General features: G+C 39.9%; 1 protein-coding gene across 5 annotated transcripts in view; it reads right to left on the bottom strand.

The window, feature by feature from the left end:
• Window positions 1-1,174: 1,174 nt before the first annotated feature.
• PTAFR (platelet activating factor receptor) overlaps window positions 1,175-19,011 on the bottom strand; it is a 40,072-nt gene continuing 22,235 nt past the window's right edge. For 3 of the 5 annotated variants that reach the window (XM_056560638.1, XM_056560636.1, XM_056560639.1), the window contains 2 exons: window positions 9,273-9,458; window positions 2,215-3,703 (listed from right to left, as the gene is read on the bottom strand). In XM_056560638.1, coding sequence (XP_056416613.1) covers window positions 2,597-3,652 — 1,056 coding nt within the window. In that variant the 5' untranslated portion in view covers window positions 3,653-3,703; window positions 9,273-9,458 and the 3' untranslated portion in view covers window positions 2,215-2,596. Of the gene's footprint in view, window positions 1,354-2,214; window positions 3,704-9,272; window positions 9,459-19,011 lie in introns of those variants that run through there. The other 2 variants (XM_056560641.1, XM_056560640.1) reach the window with 2 other exon arrangements.

Here is a 19,011-nt window from a genome sequence, read left to right on the forward strand (position 1 = left end):
ATGATAATAAAAAAGTTCTCGCCTATTTTAGTATTTTGGTTATTTTAGAACCGGACAGTGCCAGCCTGGTTAATCCAGTAGACTTTCAGCACTATTCCATGGTATAACAGTGAGGAGTTGGTGTTGTGCTTTGATTGGCCAGACTATTAAGGGAAAAAGGACCGTTTTTGTGTATACTACTGGAAAATAACCTAGCGGTAATCTAACATAACCATGCCGGTTTAAAAAAAATCTTTTGAAATGGCAGGTACACTTCGGGAGAACCTTCAAAGAGAAACAAAAAAAGAAGTTCCAGTTTGCAAGATTCCTTAAAAACATAATTCCTTTATTAAAAAATCATTAAAAGCGATATCCACATGAAGGAATACAGACGGATAAAAATCTGATGTGTTTTGATCACAAGGATCTTAGTAATCCGTGTATCCAGATTCCCTCTGTCCAGGTGAAAGATGGTTTTGTATTCATGTGCATTTGGACTTGAACCTTCAGAGAAGGTTTATTTATTATTATGTCCACATACCAGCTAGAAAGAAAACACCAGCATAGTAAGCAATACCATAATTGTGTTTGTCCATGGCCTCTACCTGAATACTACAGATATGAAGGCTTTTCATGCTGCAACCCTATTATCCAACAGACAGTAATTGTGAACATTTGAAAATAAACCATTAGAGAGTATATTTTCCTCATTTGTGGTGGAAATTTTTTTTTTAAATCAACTGGTGCCAGAAAGTTAAACAGATTTGTAAATTACTTCTATTTAAATATTTTAATCCTTCCAGTACTTATCAGCTGCTGTATAATACAGAGGAAGTTCATTGCTTTTTTACTTTCTTTTCTATCTGTCCACGGTGCTCTCTGCTGACACATCTGTCCATGTTAGGAACTGTCCAGAGCAGGGACAATTCCCCATAGCAAACCTATCCTGCTCTGGATAGTTCCTGACATGGACAGAGGTGTCAGCAGAGAGCACCGTGGACAGACAGAAAATAAATTCAAAAAGAAAAGAACTTCCTCTGTATTATACAGCAGCTGATAAGTACTGGAAGGATTAAGATTTTTTAATGGAAGTAATTTACAAATCTGTTTAACTTTCTGGCACCAGTTGATTTAAAAAAAAATAAAAATTTCCACCGGAGTACCCCTTTAATTTGTTTTTGTAGATCCACCACAAGCAAGGGAAAAACAAGTCCCAGTTTTGAAATTATAAAATTTTTTATTTATTTATGGTGATTTAGAGGCATTTCTTGATAAATTTAACAAAAAAAAAAAAAAATCATAGCTTTCTTCAGGTATCCATAGGTGCTATACTGATTTTCTTGATCTCTTCCATCACTGGGGGCTTATCTCCTCCTGAAGACACAGAAAAATAAAGGTGGGAATTTATCATTGGTTTTGCCCTGGTTTTGGGTGTTAAACTGTTGTAAATTTTTGCACAATGGCTGAATTACGCAAAAATTCTAAACTTTATCCTCATACGTTCTTTTTTAATGAGTATTGTGGTTGCAGTGGTAGTTGATTTATCAATTGAGACAATTTAAACATGTTAAAAAGTTTTTTCCCTATCACTAAAATGCACAATCTTACTTCAGCTCAGATCACACTTTAAAAGATGCATAGATCTAAGCTATTTAGCTGTTCATGAAGAATGTGCGCCTTTTTGATAAACCTGGGGGTAGTAAATGTGGCAGAAAAAAGGCTGGAAAAATAACTTGGTTTACACATACAATGATAAATTCCCCCCATAGTGTATGCAAAAATATCCACAAAAGAGCTAAAATATCTACATGTAGACATTTAATGAAAAAAAAAAGTTTAATTATCATGTAAATAAGAATAAAGTAATTAAAGCAATTACTATAAAAATAAAGCAATTTAAAGTAATTGTTGGAAATGTTATGACCTATACATTAGCCATTCGACTATCAAAAAGACTTAGCAAGCACAGTTACACATTGCTTTGGCTTCATTTATTGTAACGACAGATCCTAGATAAAGCTTAAAGGGGTACTCCGATGGAAAAACATTTTTATTAAATCAACTGGTGCCAGAAAGTGAAATAGATTTGTAAATTAGTTCTATTTAAAAATCTTAATCCTTCCAGTACTTATCAGCTGCTGTATACTACAGAGGAAGTTGTGTAGCTCTTTTCTGTCTGACCACAGTGCTCTCTGCTGACACCTCTGTCCATGTCAGAAACTGTCCAGAGCAGGAGCAAATCCCCCATGGCAAACCTCTCCTGCTCTGGACAGTTCCTGACATGGATAGAGTTGTCAGCAGAGAGCACTGTGGTCAGGCAGAAAAGAACTAAACAACTTCCCCTGTAGTATACAGCAGCTGAAAAGTACTGAAAGGATTAAGATTTTTCTAATATAAGTACTTTACAAATCTTTTTAACTTTGGGCACCAGTTGATTTAAAAAAAAAAATTTGTTTTTCACCAGAGTACCCCTTTAATAACAACATTCTTCATATATTTACCCATTTGTTTGACCACTCAAAACCTCAAATACCTCTACAGCTTTTAGGCAAGTCAATGGCATGTAGCACACATAAGTGAATTCTTTTGAAATCTTTACTAAATCCTAATCACAATTCTAGAGGTCAAATGTAGCTGTCTGCTTGTCTTTGAGAGGAAGGGTAACATCTACATTTGTATCAGTGGTGTTTCTGGAGAACTTACGAGTTCTTCTCATGCTTAGAATGCGATCAGACAGGTGCCTCCTGAATTTCTTGGTGAGGAAGCAGTAGATGATGGGGTCAAGCATGCAGTTGGTGCTCATGATGCACAAAGTGACTTGATGAGCATCATTCAAGGTTTGCCGAAATCCACAGTCATTCTCATGCCACAGTCTCAAAACTGTTAGGGTCCAGGGTCCATGAACAATATGATGTGGAACAAAGCATATAACAAAAACCCCTAGAACAGTGGCGACCATATGCAAAGCACGGCGCTTCATTTCTGCACTCTGTCTGGCTTGCACTGGCTGGATGACCAAAGTCTTAAAGATCACTAAGTTGCACACTAAGATAAGGAGGAATATAAGAAAGAAGGCAGCAATCAAGACAAAGTGAATGGCAGCCACAGGATCTCTGTTTTCAGTAGTGTATCCTTCAAAACATCGAGTGAAGTTCTGACCTTCATTGGTCTGTACCTGGTTGGTACCAGGAAAAATAAGAAAGTACAGAGAGCTAGAAAATACAAATGTCCACACACATGTTGAGATACATATTGCTTTAAATCTAGCAGTGGACTGGGCAGTCTCTACAGGTCTTGTAACAGCTTGATATCTGTTGTAACTGATGACTCCAAGAAAGGCGACAGAGCAGTATGTGTTAATAAAGAAGAAACAGCCTGCCACATTGCAGAGAAATTCTGGCATGATCCAATCCCCTCTATAGTTGTAATATACAATCCAGAGAGGCAGTGTGATCAAAAATAGGAGGTCAGCGACTGTAAGATTGATCATAAATATTTTAATTTCACTCAGTCGCTTAGATGGGTAAACTTTTGCAAAAACCCATAACACGTAGCTGTTGGCAAAGAATCCAATGACAAAAATAATGCTGTATGTGACTGTAAAGAGAGAGTATCTGAATTCTGAATCCACTGTGCATGGGTCCTCTCTACTGATGTTTGTTTGTAGGGACATCCTTGCTATGTGTAGATTTCAAGACTCCTTCAAGAGGATTGCTGTCTGTGCCTTAAAGATAAAAGTATAAATAATGGTTAAGTACTTCTGTATGATCTGATTGTTCAATGAATATGTAAAAAATAAAGCTATGTTTCTATTTCTTTTTTCACTTGAAACACAAATATGAGAAGCTAGTTACTTCCCTGATGTCACCACCGTACAACATTTCGCAACATTTTTTATACATTGTGACTAAAGTAACTCCACTGATGACACTGATATTGGCCCAGAGTTATCAATCTGCCTGAAACCAGAATTATCTGGTGTTGACCACAACAACCAATCACAGCTCAGCTTTAATTTTGCCAGAGCTTGTTAAGATATGAAAGCTGAGCTGTGATTGGTTGTAATGGACACATCCAGACACTGATGCAATGGTCATAGTGATATCCTAAGGAATGATGACAAATTACTCATTCTGGTATATAACTTTTTCAAGTATCCAGATTATACATTATAAAGGCTATGTTCACACAGTGTAAAACGAGCCATATTTTATACAAAAAAAAATAGTTACAATTATGAACATAGTTTTGCAAATATTGTATAAAAAAAATGGCCGTAATTCCTAGCTACCATTAAAATAATGAGCATGTTAATTATGGTGGCTGTAAGAAATGACGGCCTGAGTAACAAAATCAGACTGTTAAAAAAAAAACCTGTTATAGAAATGTGAAATATCCTACAGCAATTTCTACAACTTGTTTTAGCTTACATAGAAATCAATGGGACAACAAAACCATTTCCTCTGTAGCATACAGACCCTAAAAAGTACTGGAAAGATTAAGATTTTTAATAGAAGTAATTTACAAATCTGTTAAACTTTCTGGCACCAGTTGATTTTAAAAAAAAAATTTTCACGGGACCCTTTCAAACCAAAAATGTAAATCATCCCCACCAACTAAACTAAAAAGAAAACTTCAAAAACACCTAAAAAAAAAACTACATGTACTTTAAAAACCACATGTAAAAACCATAGAGGCTGTTTTATAGGCTGTTTCTACAAGTGGTATATACACAAAGGGCGACATTTATCATTGGCTTTACACCACTTTAATTTTCTAAATGTCCCTGCAAATTTGGCGCAATTGCATTTTTTGTGCAATTTTTTTGGCATAATTTTTGGTAGAACATCTTTCAAAGTAGTCTACTGTTTGGTGCACCATACACAACTTTTTGCAGTGGAGCTGTATTTATTATTTGCGTAAATTAAATTTAGAAGTGTTTTTTTGTGCAAAGCTTACTTTTTGGGCACAAACCTACAACACCTATTAGGACACGTACAAATGTGTCAGATGCCAGAGCATTATTAGCATTATTCTAACTTGGTACTAGGATAAAAGCCATATGCCTGGCAGTTAACCACTAGGAAAAAATCTATATCACATATATTATATAGTACTTTTACTATTGTGTATTGTGTTATTCAACACTGTCTTAAGCAAACTGTACTGCAAGATGGTCTTGTATGCTTTACTGACACTGCTCAATACTTCATTTTTTTTATAACAAATAGTTAAATATTATGTTTTCATAAAAAACACAAAGGATTTCCTGGAATATAAACTTCATGTTAAAAATATTTAAAAATGAATGGGCATGTTAAAAATAACAAATAAATCATACTTAACTACTCCAAACCCCTGCCTCTGCTGTTCCAATTCCTACCAGTCCCCACTCATCAGCACCCCTTCCTGGTTCCTGTGATGCATTGACCCCATAGCACTACCCAAGGCAGTGATTGGCTGAGCAGGCAGTGCCTGTGAAAATGATGTATCAAAAGAACCAGGAAGCAGCGGGTCCAGTGAGAGTGTCAGAGACATTTGCTGAACCCCCAGCCCAATGAATGTGTACAGAAAATAAAAAACTAACATATTGCATTGACATAAGTATTTAGACCCTTTGCACAGTACTTAGTTGAAGCACCTATGGCAGTGATTACAGCCTTCAGTCATCTTGAATATTAAATGCCACAATGTTTTTGCACCTGGGTTTGAGGAATTTCTTCCATTCTTTTCTGCAGATCCTCTTAAAGAGGTACTCTGCTTAAAAACATTTTTTTTTAAATCAACTGGTGCCAGAAAGTTAAACAGATTTGTAAATTACTTCTGTTTTAAAATCTTAATCATTCCAGGACTTATCATCTGCTGTATACTACAGAGGAAGTTATTTTCTTTATGAATTCCCTTTCTGTTGACATCTCTGTCCATTTTAGGAACTGTCCAGAGTAGGAGAAAATCCCCATAGCAAATCTATCCTGCTGCCCTATCCTATCCTGACTGAGGTGTCAGCAGAGAGCACTGTGGTCAGACAGAAAGGAAATTCAAAATAAAAAGCAGCTGATAAGTACTGGAAAGATGAAGATTTTTAAATAGAAGTAATTTACAAATCTGTTTAACTTTCTGGCATCTGTTTATTAAAAAGATGTTCCATTGGGTTCAAGTCAGGGTGCCTTGGCAGGGCATTAAAGGACATTCAAAGAGTTGTCTTTAAGCACCTCCTGTGCTGTCTTAGGTGTGTGCTTAGGGAGCACCTTCCTGTTGGAAGTTGAACCTTCGGCCCAATCTGAGGTCCAGAGCAGCCTTAAAGGGGTACTACCGTGCTGACAACTTATCCCCTATCTAAAGGATAGGGGATAATTTGCCTGATCGCGTAGGGTCCCCTCGCTGGGGACCCCCACGATCTCGCACGCAGCACCCCGCTCTCATCAGGCCCCGGAGTGAACATCGCTCTGGGTCTGATGACTGCCGATCATGGGGCCGGAGTATTGTAACATCACGGCTCCGCCCCATGTGATGTCACACTCCGCCCCTCAATGTAAGTCTATGGTAGGGGGCGAGACAGCTGTCTTGCCCCCTGCCATAGACTTGCATTGAGGGGCGGAGCGTGATGTCACACGGGGGCGGAGCCGTGATGTCACAATCACCGGCCCCATCATCCGGCTCCAGGGCCTGATGAGAGCAGGGTGCTGCATGCGAGATTGCGGGGGTCCCCATCGGCGGGACCCCGCGCGATCAGGCAACTTATCCCCTATCCTTTAGATAGGGGATAAGTTGTCGGCACGGTAGTACCCCTTTAAAAGGGTATTACAGTGCTTAAAGAAAATTTATATAATGCTGAGCCATATAAAAATAGAAAAAACAACAACTATACTTAACTACCAATGGCCCACGCTGGTCCCACTACATGAGGTACAACTCCTGTTCTTCTGCTTCCAGTCCACTACTACTCATCTCTTCTGTCTGCTTCTGAGATTAATGCTCCTCAGGACCTGCTGGCCCAATGAATTACTGCCTCTAGCAGTGTCCCGCCTTGGCCACTGATTTGATGAGCGACTAGGTACTGCTCTGACCACTTGTCTTGGAGGCAGGCTGAGGAAATGAGCAGCGGGGGACTGTAAGCAGAAGAAGCTGAAGGGAGCAGTCTCCCAGTCCCAACATGATGCTGCCACCGCCATGGGTCACTGTAGGGTTGGCATGGGGCAGGTGCAGAGTAGTGTCTGGTTTCCTCCAGACATGACGCTTAGAATCGAGGCCAAAAGATTCAATCTTGGTTCCATCAGACCAGAAAAAAACTTGTTTCTTACAGTCTAAGAGTACTTTAGGTGCTTTTTTGCAAACTTTGGGCAGGCTTTTATATGTTTTTTTACTGAGAAGCGCTTCTTTCTGGCCACTCTGCCATAGATTAGTGGAGTGCTACAGTGATGGTTGACCTTCTGGAAGTTTCTTCCATCACACAGGCTCTTTGGAGCTCAGCCAGGGTGATCATTGAGTTCTTGGTCACCTTTCTTACCAAGGCTCTTCTCCCTAATTGCTTGGTTTGGTAGCACAGTCATCTTTAGGAAGAGTCCTGGTTGTTCCAAACTTCTGCCATTTAGGAATTATGGAGGCCATTGTGCTTTTTTATGCTGCACTATAAAGATGCACTCTGGGATTTTTTTTTCTTATGAAGTGTACCTGTCATTAAAATAAAAACTTTTGACATGCCCTAGGGACCACTACCGATCACTAGAAACAGTTTCCACAATTGTTTTGTTAAAATGCACAAACAAAAAAAAATCGTCTGCATGGCGTTTTTTTTGGGCAAAAACAATGCAGCCAGGGAATTACGAAATGCTATATCCACTTGGCGTTCCATGCTGGGTGTAGTGTTAGTACCGCAATAATGACGGATATATAGTTGCTATAGGATTTTACATAGCATTGATTGTAAATCACATTATTAAAATGCCTAAAATACATTATTAATAATAATAATAATAATATTAATAAAAAAATAGAGCAAAAAATATGATTGACTTTTAAAATCACATGGACCCCTTATCAATTTGTAATATTGCCAGCTGCATTTCCAGGTCACTGCCCACTCACATAAATAGTTCCCTGAAAAAAAAAATCATTCAAATTTTTTTTTAAATGAATTCCCTTCAAATTCTTCCATCCCTACTGCATTATTTATTTCTTTTTTGGTACCCAACAAAATTTATTTAAAAAAAAATGCCTGCAGAGAAACTGCCAAAGGGGCCTAAAATGCAATTTCCAAACAAAGGTGAAAATGTCAGAATAAACACCACAAAACACATAGGAAAATTTTGTGGCAGTTTTTGTGGCATTTTATTCTGGCCTAAGTGGACTATGTAACCAAAACAGTCTCATAGACTTAAAGGGGTACTCCACTGGAAAACATTGTTTTTAAATCAACGTGCCAGAAAGTTAAACAGATTTGTAAGTTTCTTCTATTTAAAAATCTTAATCCTTCCAGTACTTATCAGCTGCCGTATGATCCACAGGAAGTTCTTTTCTTTTCGAATTTCCTTTCTGCCTGACCACAGTGTTCTCTGCTGACACCTCTGTCCATGTCAGGAACTGTCCAGAGCAGGATAGGTTATCTAGGGGGACTTGCAACTACTCTGGGCAGTTCCTAAAATGGACAGAGATGTCAGCAGAGAGCACTGTGGTCTGAGTACCCCTTTTAAGTTATGCGACCATCTCAGTCACAAGACGCAGAGGTTTTGGAGAGAACACTCAAAGCTCGCACTTCTCCCAGATCATACCACTGGGTTGATTGGGGTCTGAACACTTAAAACTCTTTATATGTCTCCCCAACATTTTAAAAGTTCTTTAAAACAACAGTACCCATAAAAAAAAATTCTTTGAGTAACAAACAGAAAAGCTACTTAAGACATTGGTGCAGTGATGGGACTTGTGTGGATGTTTTATAGCAAAGTCTTGCTTGAACGTGCCTTTTTTTGTCTTATATTTATATTATGAAGTTATAAAAATGTATACAAAATGAAAAAGATTTAATTGAAATATTAGGGAACTTTTTGTATCAACAGCATCACTTCTAGATGGCGTAAAAAGGAGAAGTAAAATTAATCATGTAAAGAATAAGGTCTATAGAAGCCGAAATATATAAATTTCATAACTTTTATTAACAGCAAACTAAATTGTATACGCACATATATATCAGAATAATCCATCTTAATTTCAAGTAGCACAACTCTACATCATATAATCCTATTCTTTTGCAGTGAGCTCTAGGAAACCAAGTGTAATGATGCCAGTGAAAATATTACCTTATCTGTGACTGACTTCCAGTTAACTAAAACTGTCTTCTCATAAAAGCTTTTTTCCCACTGTACTGGTTTGAGTGATGTCTGTTATTCTTTTTCTGGTCATGCTGCTGCCAGTTGTCCGCAAACAACTGAGTTGAAAATGTTTAATGTATTAGGAAATGACAAGGAACAGGAAGCTTGCGACTTCTAGTAAAAAAAAAATGCAGAAGTATAAGCAACGAAATAAGCATTTCATAAATATGGGTTTTCAATATGAAAGTGTGATAGAAAACAAAGCATTCTTACCAAGAGCAGGTGGTGCAAGTAATTACCCAGAGTGGTTATGAAGTCAGTGGAAACAGACATGTTTAACCCCTTAAGGACTCAGGGTTTTTCCGTTTTTGCACTTTCGTTTTTTCCTCCTTACCTTTTAAAAATCATAACCCTTTCAATTTTCCACCTAAAAATCCATATTATGGCTTATTTTTTGCGTCGCCAATTCTACTTTGCAGTGACATTAGTCATTTTACCCAAAAATGCACGGCGAAACGGAAAAAAAAATCATTGTGCGACAAAATCGAAAAAAAACGTCATTTTGTAACTTTTGGGGGCTTCCGTTTCTACGCAGTGCATATTTCGGTAAAAATTACACCTTATCATTATTCTGTAGGTCCATATGGTTAAAATGATACCCTACTTATATAGGTTTGATCTTGTCGCACTTCTGGAAAAAATCATAACTACATGCAGGAAAATTTATACGTTTAAAAATGTCCTATTCTGACCCCTATAACTTTTTTATTTTTCCACGTACGGGGCGGTATGAGGACTCATTTTTTGCGCCGTGATCTGAAGTTTTTATCGGTATGATTTTTGTTTTGATCGGACTTTTTGATCACTTTTTATTCATTTTTTAATGTTATAAAAAGTGACCAAAATACGCTTTTTTGGACTTTGGAATTTTTTTGCGCGTACGCCATTGACCGTACAGCTTAATTAATGATATATTTTTATAGTTCGGACATTTACGCACACGGCGATACCACATATGTTTATTTATTTATTTTTTTTACACTGTTTTATTTTTTTTAGGGGAAAAGGGGGGTGATTCAAACTTTTATTAGGGAAGGGGTTAAATGACCTTTATTAACACTTTTTTTTAACTTTTTTTTAACTTTTTTTTTGCAGTGTTATAGGTCCCATAGGGACCTATAACACTGCACACACTGATCTCTCATCCTGATCACAGGCGTGTATTAACACGCCTGTGATCAGCATTATCGGCGCTTGACTGCTCCTGCCTGGATCTCAGGCACGGAGCAGTCATTCGTCGATCGGACACTGAGGAGGCAGGTAAGAGCCCTCCTGGTGTCCGATCAGCTGTTCGGGACGCCGCGATTTCACCGCGGCGGTCCCGAACAGCCCGACTGAGCAGCCGGGATACTTTCAGTTTCACTTTAGAAGCGGCGGTCAGCTTTGACCGCCGCTTCTAAAGGGTTAATACCGCACATCGCCGCGATCGGCGATGTGTGGTATTAGCCGCGGGTCCCGGCCGTTGATTAGCGCCGGGACCGACGCGATATGATGCGGGATCGCGGCGCGATCCCGCTTCATATCGCGGGAGCCGGCGCAGGACGTAAATATACGTCCTGCGTCGTTAAGGGGTTAAAATTACGAAATTGCATGACGCTGTAAAGCCGAGTTCACATGGTGGAAAATGTGTGGAATGATCACACTGAAAACAGGTGCCCACATGCCGCACATTTGATCAAAGGGGTACTCCAGTGCTTAGACATCTTATCCTCTATCCAAAGGATAGGGGATAAGATGCCTGATCGCGGGAGTCCCGCCGCTGGGGACCCCCGTGATCTTGCACGCGGCACCCCATTTATAATCAGTCCCCAGAGTGTGTTCGCTTCGGGTCATGCTCCGCCCCTCAATGCAAGCCTATGGGAGGGGGCATGACAGCTGTCACGCCCCCTCCCAGAGGCTTGCATTGAGGGGCGGAGCGTGAAGTCACACGGGGGCAGAGGCGTGACGTCACATGCCGTCGGCCCTGTGGTCGCCGGTAATCAGACCCTGAGCGAACATGCTCTGGGGACTGATTTCAAACGGGGTGCCGCGTGCAAGATCATGGGGGTCCCCAGCGGCGGGACTCCCGTGATCAGGCATCTTATCCCCTATCCTTTGCATAGGGGATAAGATGTCTAAGCACCGGAGTACGCCTTTAATGTGGCGGGTGCTAGGGCGCTCGTAAATGCACCATCTCATTGACAGCAATGCATTTCCTTGTGTAGTCCGTAAAAAAGAATAGACATGTCTATTCTTTCTGCAGATGCCAGAATCGAAATTTTCGTGGTGGAAACGTCTGACACGGAAATTCTGTCGTGTGAACAGAGTAGCAGAATTCTAGAACCCCAAGAAACAGAACTTTTGTCAGGCAAGGTATTCCAGTGGGAGGCTAAGTGGGTTCTTTCCATCATGGGTACAAAAAATAAAATATCATTGGGTCTTAAACATTAAAGACAGAGGGTATTCTCTTTCCCTCCTTCTGATGCCCAAATAAAGATTCCTAATATTCTCTTTGCTGAAGGACTCAAAGCAAAGAGTGCTAGAGACTTCTCTCTTGCTGCAATGGAGTCGGTTCCCACCACAAAGGAAAATAGGGGGTATACTTCCAAGTTTTTCCTGTACCAAAACCTTCAGGAAAGCACAGGCTTATAATCAATTAGAAATTATCTGAATTGTTTATCTCATGAAGGAAAAATTCTAAATGGAGACCAATCTGTCTAATCCCTTCTAAGATTAGATTGCATGGTGTTCATAGATTGGAAGGACATGTACTTCCATATATCGATCTTCCCTGATCACAGAAAGTTTCTTCTGATTGCAGTAAGAATGCAAGGGATTCTCTATCGACTTTCATTTAAAATGCTTTCCTTTCGAATAACATCAGCCCCATTAATGTTTATCATAGTGGTGTCTTCCTTGGTGGCGATCCTCAGATTACAGTGGATAAGAGTTATCACTTATGTTGACAACTGGCTGATAATAGCCAGATCAAATTGGATCTGTTGGAATGTGGATATGTGTAGCTCACAGAAAAAATATGCAAGGTTAACTGAGATATTCTCACACCCCAGAGAGAATTACTAAAAAAATAAAGATGAAAATGGATTACTCAGTCCTCAGCTATATCACTCAAAAAGAATGTATGATGGATGAATGGTTCAGGTGGAAAAATAGTAGACTTCCAGACCAATATTGTAACAATACAAAATTTAATCACAGAAAAGTAAATAAAAATAAAAATGCTAAAAAATCACAGCAGGGTCTTACGGCTGTGCAATCAATGGTGCGTCAATTGGCATAAGTATCTATCACCAATAAATAAGCCTTAAATAGTATTGCATATAACAAATCCAATGCAGTCATATAAAACAATGTGGCTGAATGTAAAATGTAACTGAGTTTGAACCTACAGTTTTAAACCTGTAAATGAAAAAGGTAGCAGAAAAAGACCGATCTTAAATATTGCTATTAGTGGTACTTGCATCAGTCCTGAAAAGAAAAATGAGTAGTACAAGTCCTATCATTGAAACAGGATCATAGCAGATGTATAACAAAAGTTCTGTGCGGAAAACTCCTATGTCAGGAGTAGAGGCTGGGAGCCCGGCTGTAAGGACCGGCTGTGCCGATGTCACAGTTCCTATGGAGAAAAGACAAAGGCACTAATGTGCCACTCACCCACACCACGCTGGTCCCGATATCAGTGATTACTTGCTCTAGCTAAGAACGGCAGGAGCACAAGCAATTTTTCATTTACAGGTTTAAAACTGTAGGTTCAAACTCAGTTACATTGTTACATTTTACATTCAGCCGCATTGTTTTATATGACTGCATTGAATTTGTTAAATGCAATACTATTTACTCCTTAAGGCTTATTTATTGGTGATAGATACTTATGCTAATTGGCGCACCATTGATTGCACAGCCGTAGGGCCCTGCAGCTGTGATTTTTTAGCATTTTTATTTTTATTTATTTTTCTGTAATTAAATTTTATATTGTTACAATATTGGTCTGGAAGTCTACTATTTTTCCACCTGAACCATTCATCCATCATACATTCTTTTTGAGTGATATAGCTGAGGACTGAGTAATCCATTTTCATTTTCAAATTGGATCTGTGCCTACATAAGTAAACAGTTTCTGGGATTCATAATAGATTCCAAGAACCTTAAACTTTACCTCTCTGTGGTCAAGAAGAAATGTATCCAAAAAGGATATCTCTTTTTCCGAACTCCTTGCGGGGCTTCTTTAAGCTTGAGTTTTTTTTGGGTCCTCTTTCCTCAGCAGTAGAAGCCATGACCTTGACTTTGTGGCACCAATGGAACCGGAGGTTGTTCCGACCTTGACACCCTGCCCATCCCATCAAACAGAAACAAACAATCTCTAGATTGGTGGGCAGAACTTTTGTGTGGGATGTCCCTGAAGGAGCCAACATAAACTATACTCGCTTTGGACTCCTCAGGCTGGGGCACCTATCTGTTGGACAGGACAGTGTCTGGCAAATGGAGTCAAGAAAACATTTCCCTCTCCTCCAACACCTCCAACAGAGATTTGAGAGACATATTTTATCTCCAGGATAAAAAGGTATCAGGTGTCCATATCAGGGGAATTTAAAATGTCCTAGCAGAGATCTTTCAACAATTCACTCACCTCTGGGGCATGCCAGAAATTGATCTACTGGCAACTCGATTCAACAACAAACTGAAGCACTTATCACTTTACTTCGCAGATTATCCTCCTTTGTCATAGCGGTAATTCTGTTTTGGCGCAAGAGATCCTAGTTCTCCAAGCTCATGCTGATGAGTCAAGGGACATATTGGAGGTCTAAGGACACAGCTCTGCCACGATCTAGATTCTCTCAGCCTGACAGCCTGGAGGTTGATAGATTCATATTAAAAGGCAGGGGCTTTTTGAGGAGGATATTGGATGTGCTCACTCAGAACTAAGGCAACCAATAAAACTCATGCAAGAACAGGAGATTGAGAATGAGTAAAGGCCGTCTCTAGGTTGTGTCCTGCAGAATGCCTGCCGCAGAAATTCCGCTGTCTGAATGGGACAGCATAATCCCATACAGTAAATTTTGGAAGAACTTCCAGCAGAATTTTTCTTTGGAATTCTGCATGGAAATTCCGCCGTCTGAGCATAGCCTTACTGTGGACACTTCTAATGAAGCTGTGTGGAAGTAGAAAAGGAAAGGCCAGGAAAAGGCACCTAGTGGGTTACCCTTAAAAAAGGAGGAGGGGGAGAGGGAGATGGCCAACACTGTTACGTGGGGAGAGTTGGAGACCCTATAAAATCACCTTGAGCATATGTCAAATATGCATATAACCTCATGCAGAGGTGCAATAGAAGTGAATCCCGTGCAAGCCCAGAGGTCCCACGAAGTATCCAAAGGAAATCCTGTAGTAGAGCTCAATAGACAATAGAGAAAATGACCTTTGGAATAGGCACCCAGGTGTCCAAGGAAATCTCACAACCTAGTCAGGAATGTGAATTATAAGTAGCTTGTGTATTTAATAGATAAAACAATAACGTGTTGCAGGGTGTAGCAACCCCTTCTTCTGATTGATAAAATGCATCTATCAATTTGAAGAAGGGGTTACTACACCCCGAAATGCGTTATTGTTTTATCTATTCAATAAACAAGCTACTTATATTTCACATTCCTGACTTGGTTGTGAGATTTCCTTGGACACCTGGGCGCCTATTCCAAAGGTAATTTTCTCTATTGTCTATTGAACTTCTAAGGAAGGTTATATACAAGGACCATACATACACCAATAGTGCATTTCTAGGTGGGGGGGGGGGGGGGGGGCAGAAAACCCTAGCACTCTCCTAACCTACCCGCCAATGCAGCATATAGATGTAAAAACTATGGGACTGCTGACTTTCAAGCCAATATCCCTTGGTAACTGACTGGGCTGTCTATGATAAGTAAATTAGAAAAAGTGGCATTAGGAGTCAAATGAAACAAGTAAAAGTAAGTATCTCATTTGGACCTTTTGGGTACTGAAACCTGTAGATTTATTGACTCTCTTTTTGTAAAATCCTCCTATCCTAGTTACATAGACGAAAAGAATGTGTGGGCAGATAAGAACTATTCGGCTCGTCTTGTCTGCCCGATATTCTGAATACCATCAATAGTTTCTATGTTAATTGACCTATTCTGACCCCCAACGTTTTCATTTTTCCGTGTACAGGGCTCATTTTTTGCGCATAGTTTTCTTTTTTTGGTACCACTTTGGCATATATTTGACTTTAAAGTACCGTAGCTTTTTATAATTTTTTTTTCTATGTGTTGTGACAAAAAAGTAGTAATTTTTAACTTTTTTTTGTTTACGCTGTTCACCATATGGGATAATTAACATGATATTTTGATAGTTCAGACATTTATGCATGTGCCGAAACCAAATATGTTTATACATTTTTTTTCTTACTTTTTTTTAACTTTTTAGGTGCATTATCATGCACTTATTTATATTACATTTCAGTTGCCAGAGTTCTGACCGTTCTTCTAGTTTACCCAGATCCTTTTCCATTTGGTGTATCCCTCCAGAAATATCAACCCTGTTACATATCTTTGCAAACCCTGTTACAAATCTGTTACAAATCTCAGCCAAAAAAAGACATACCTTACCATCGAGACCTTCTGCAATATTGCTAATAAAGATATTTAAAGGGGTATTCTAGGAGAAAACTTTTTTTTTTTATATCAACTGGCTCCAGAAAGTTAAACAGATTTGTAAATTATTTCTATTAAAAAAATCTTAATCCTTCCAATAATTATCAGCTGCTTAAGATGAGTTGTTCTTTTCTGTCTGGCAACAGTGCTCTCTGCTGACATCTCTGCTTGTCTCAGGAATTGCACAGAGTAGAAGAGGTTTGCTATGGGGATTTGCTTCTACTCTGGACAGTTCCTGAGACAGTTGTCATCAGAGAGCAATTGGACAGAAAAGAACAACTTAACTTCAGCAGCTCATAAGTACTGAAAGGACTAAGATTTTTTTTATGGAAGTAATTTACAAATCTGTTTAACTTTCTGGAGCCAGTTGATATATTAAAAAAAAAGTAATTTTTTTCCTTGATAACCCCTTTAACCCCTTAAGGACCAGACCCATTTTGGCCTTAAAGGGGTACTCTGCACCTACACATCTTATCCCCTATCCAAAGGATAGGGGATGAGATGTCAGATCGCCGCGGTCCCGCTGCAGCACTGCGCTATCATTACTGCACAGAGCGAGTTCCACAAAAAAGCAGCAATTTTGGACTTTTGAAATTTTTTTTTACATTTACGCCTTTCACCGTACGAGATAATTAACAATATATTTTAATAGTTCAGACTTTTACGCATGTGGCGATACCAAATATGTGTATTAAAAGGGTTGTGCGCTGCCCTGACTTTCGCAGATCCGCTCACAGCGTCCGGAAGTTCATTATTCTGAACGCTGTGTGCGGGCTTCCGTGTTTGCGTCTGCCGGGCGTGACGTCTCGCCCGCCCCCTCGTGACGTGGATGCGCCCCCTTCCCATAGACTTTCGTTGAGGGAGTGGGCAAGACGTCACGAGGGAGCGGGCGAGACGTCACAAGGGGAAAGGGGCACAAGGCGGCCGCGAACACGGAAGCCCGTACACAGCGTTCGGAGTAATGAACTTCCGGACACTGTGAGTGGAGCTCCGAAAGTCAGGGCAGCGCACAACCCCTTTAAATATATTTTTTTATGGGGTTAAATATATTTTTTTATGCTTTTTTGGGGGTAAAATGGGAAAAACGGACCGTTTACTTTTTTGATTGGGGGAGGGGATTTTTCATATTTTGTAACTTTTTTATTTTAAATATTTTTACTTTTTTTACACTTTAATAGTCCCCATAGGGACTATTAAAGGACATAGCACTGATCAGTATTATCGGTCATCTTCTGCTCTGGTCTGCTCGATCTCAGACCAGAGCAGAAGACCCTGGGAGACAGCTGGAGCCAGGTGAGGGGACCTCCGGCTGCCATGCTGGATGATCGGATCCCCGCGGCAGCGCTGCGGGCGAATCGATCATCCATTCAAAGTACCGCACTGCCGCAGATGCTGTGATCTGTTTTGATCACGGCATCTGAGGGGTTAATGGCGGACATCCTCGCGATCGCAGATGTCCGCCATTACCGGCGGGTCCCTGGCTGCTGATAGCACCCAGGACCTGCCATGCATGATGCGAGCACCGCGTAAATGTATGTCATGGTGCGTCAAGTACCACGTCACCATGACGTACATTTACGTCCATTGTCGTTAAGGTATTAACAAAATGGGTCCAAGTACGGATCCCTGAGGTACCCAACTGGTACCAAGACCTTGCTCTGAATATACTCATTTCACCACAACCCTCTGTTGTCTGTCGTTCATACATCCTAATCCATTCAACAATATGGGAGCCCAAGCTCAAAGACTGCAGTTTATTGATGTCTTCTATGTGGGACAGTGTCAAAAACCTTGCTTAACCCCCTTAAGGACGCAGGACGTAAATGTACGTCCTGGTGAGGTGGTACTTAACGCACCAGGACGTACATTTACGTCCTGTGCATAACCGCGGGCATCGGAGCGATGCCCGTGTCATGCGCGGCTGATCCCGGCTGCTGATCGCAGCCAGGGACCCGCCGGCAATGGCCGACGCCCACGATCTCGCGGGCGTCCGCCATTAACCCCTCAGGTGCCGGGATCAATACAGATCCCGGCATCTGCGGCAGTTCGCCATTTAAATGAACGATCGGATCGCCCGCAGCGCTGCTGCGGGGATCCGATCATTCAGAATGCCGGACGGAGGTCCCCTCTCCTTCCTCCGTGCGGCTCCCGGCATCTCCTGCTCTGGTCTGTGATCGAGCAGACCAGAACAGAAGATCGCCGATAACACTGATCTGTTCTATGTCCTATACATAGAACAGATCAGTATTAGCAATCATGGTATTGCTATGAATAGTCCCCTATGGGGACTATTCAAGTGTAAAAAAAAATGTAAAAAAAATGTAAAAGTAACAGTAAAAAAAAAGTGAAAAATCCCCTCCCCCAATAAAAAAGTAAAACGTCCGTTTTTTCCTATTTTACCCCCAAAAAGCGTAAAAAACATTTTTTATAGACATATTTGAAATCGCCGCGTGCGTAAATGTCCGAACTATTAAAATAAAATGTTAATGATCCCGTACGGTGAACGGCGTGAACGAAAAAAAAAAAAAAGTTCAAAATTCCTACTTTTTTTTATACATTTTATTAAAAAAAATTATAAAAAATGTATTAAAAGTTTTTTATATGCAAATGTGGTATCAAAAAAAAGTACAGATCATGGCGCAAAAAATGAGCCCCATACCGCCACTTATACGGAAAAATAAAAAAGTTAGAGGTCATCAAAATAAAGGAATTATAAACGTACTAATTTGGTTAAAAAGTTTGTGATTTTTTTTAAGCGCAACAATAAAATAAAAGTATGTAAAAATGGGTATCATTTTAATCGTATTAACCCTCAGAATACAGAACACATGTCATTTTTACCATAAATTGTACGGCGTGAAAACAAAACCTTCCAAAATTAGCAAAATTGCGTTTTTCATTTTAATTTCCCCACAAAAATAGTGTTTTTTGGTTGCCCCATACATTTTATGATATAATGAGTGATGTCATTACAAAGGACAACTGGTCGCGCAAAAAACAAGCCCTCA

Source organism: Hyla sarda, chromosome 2 (assembly GCF_029499605.1).
Source record: "Hyla sarda isolate aHylSar1 chromosome 2, aHylSar1.hap1, whole genome shotgun sequence".
Classification (NCBI taxonomy): Eukaryota; Metazoa; Chordata; class Amphibia; order Anura; family Hylidae; genus Hyla; species Hyla sarda.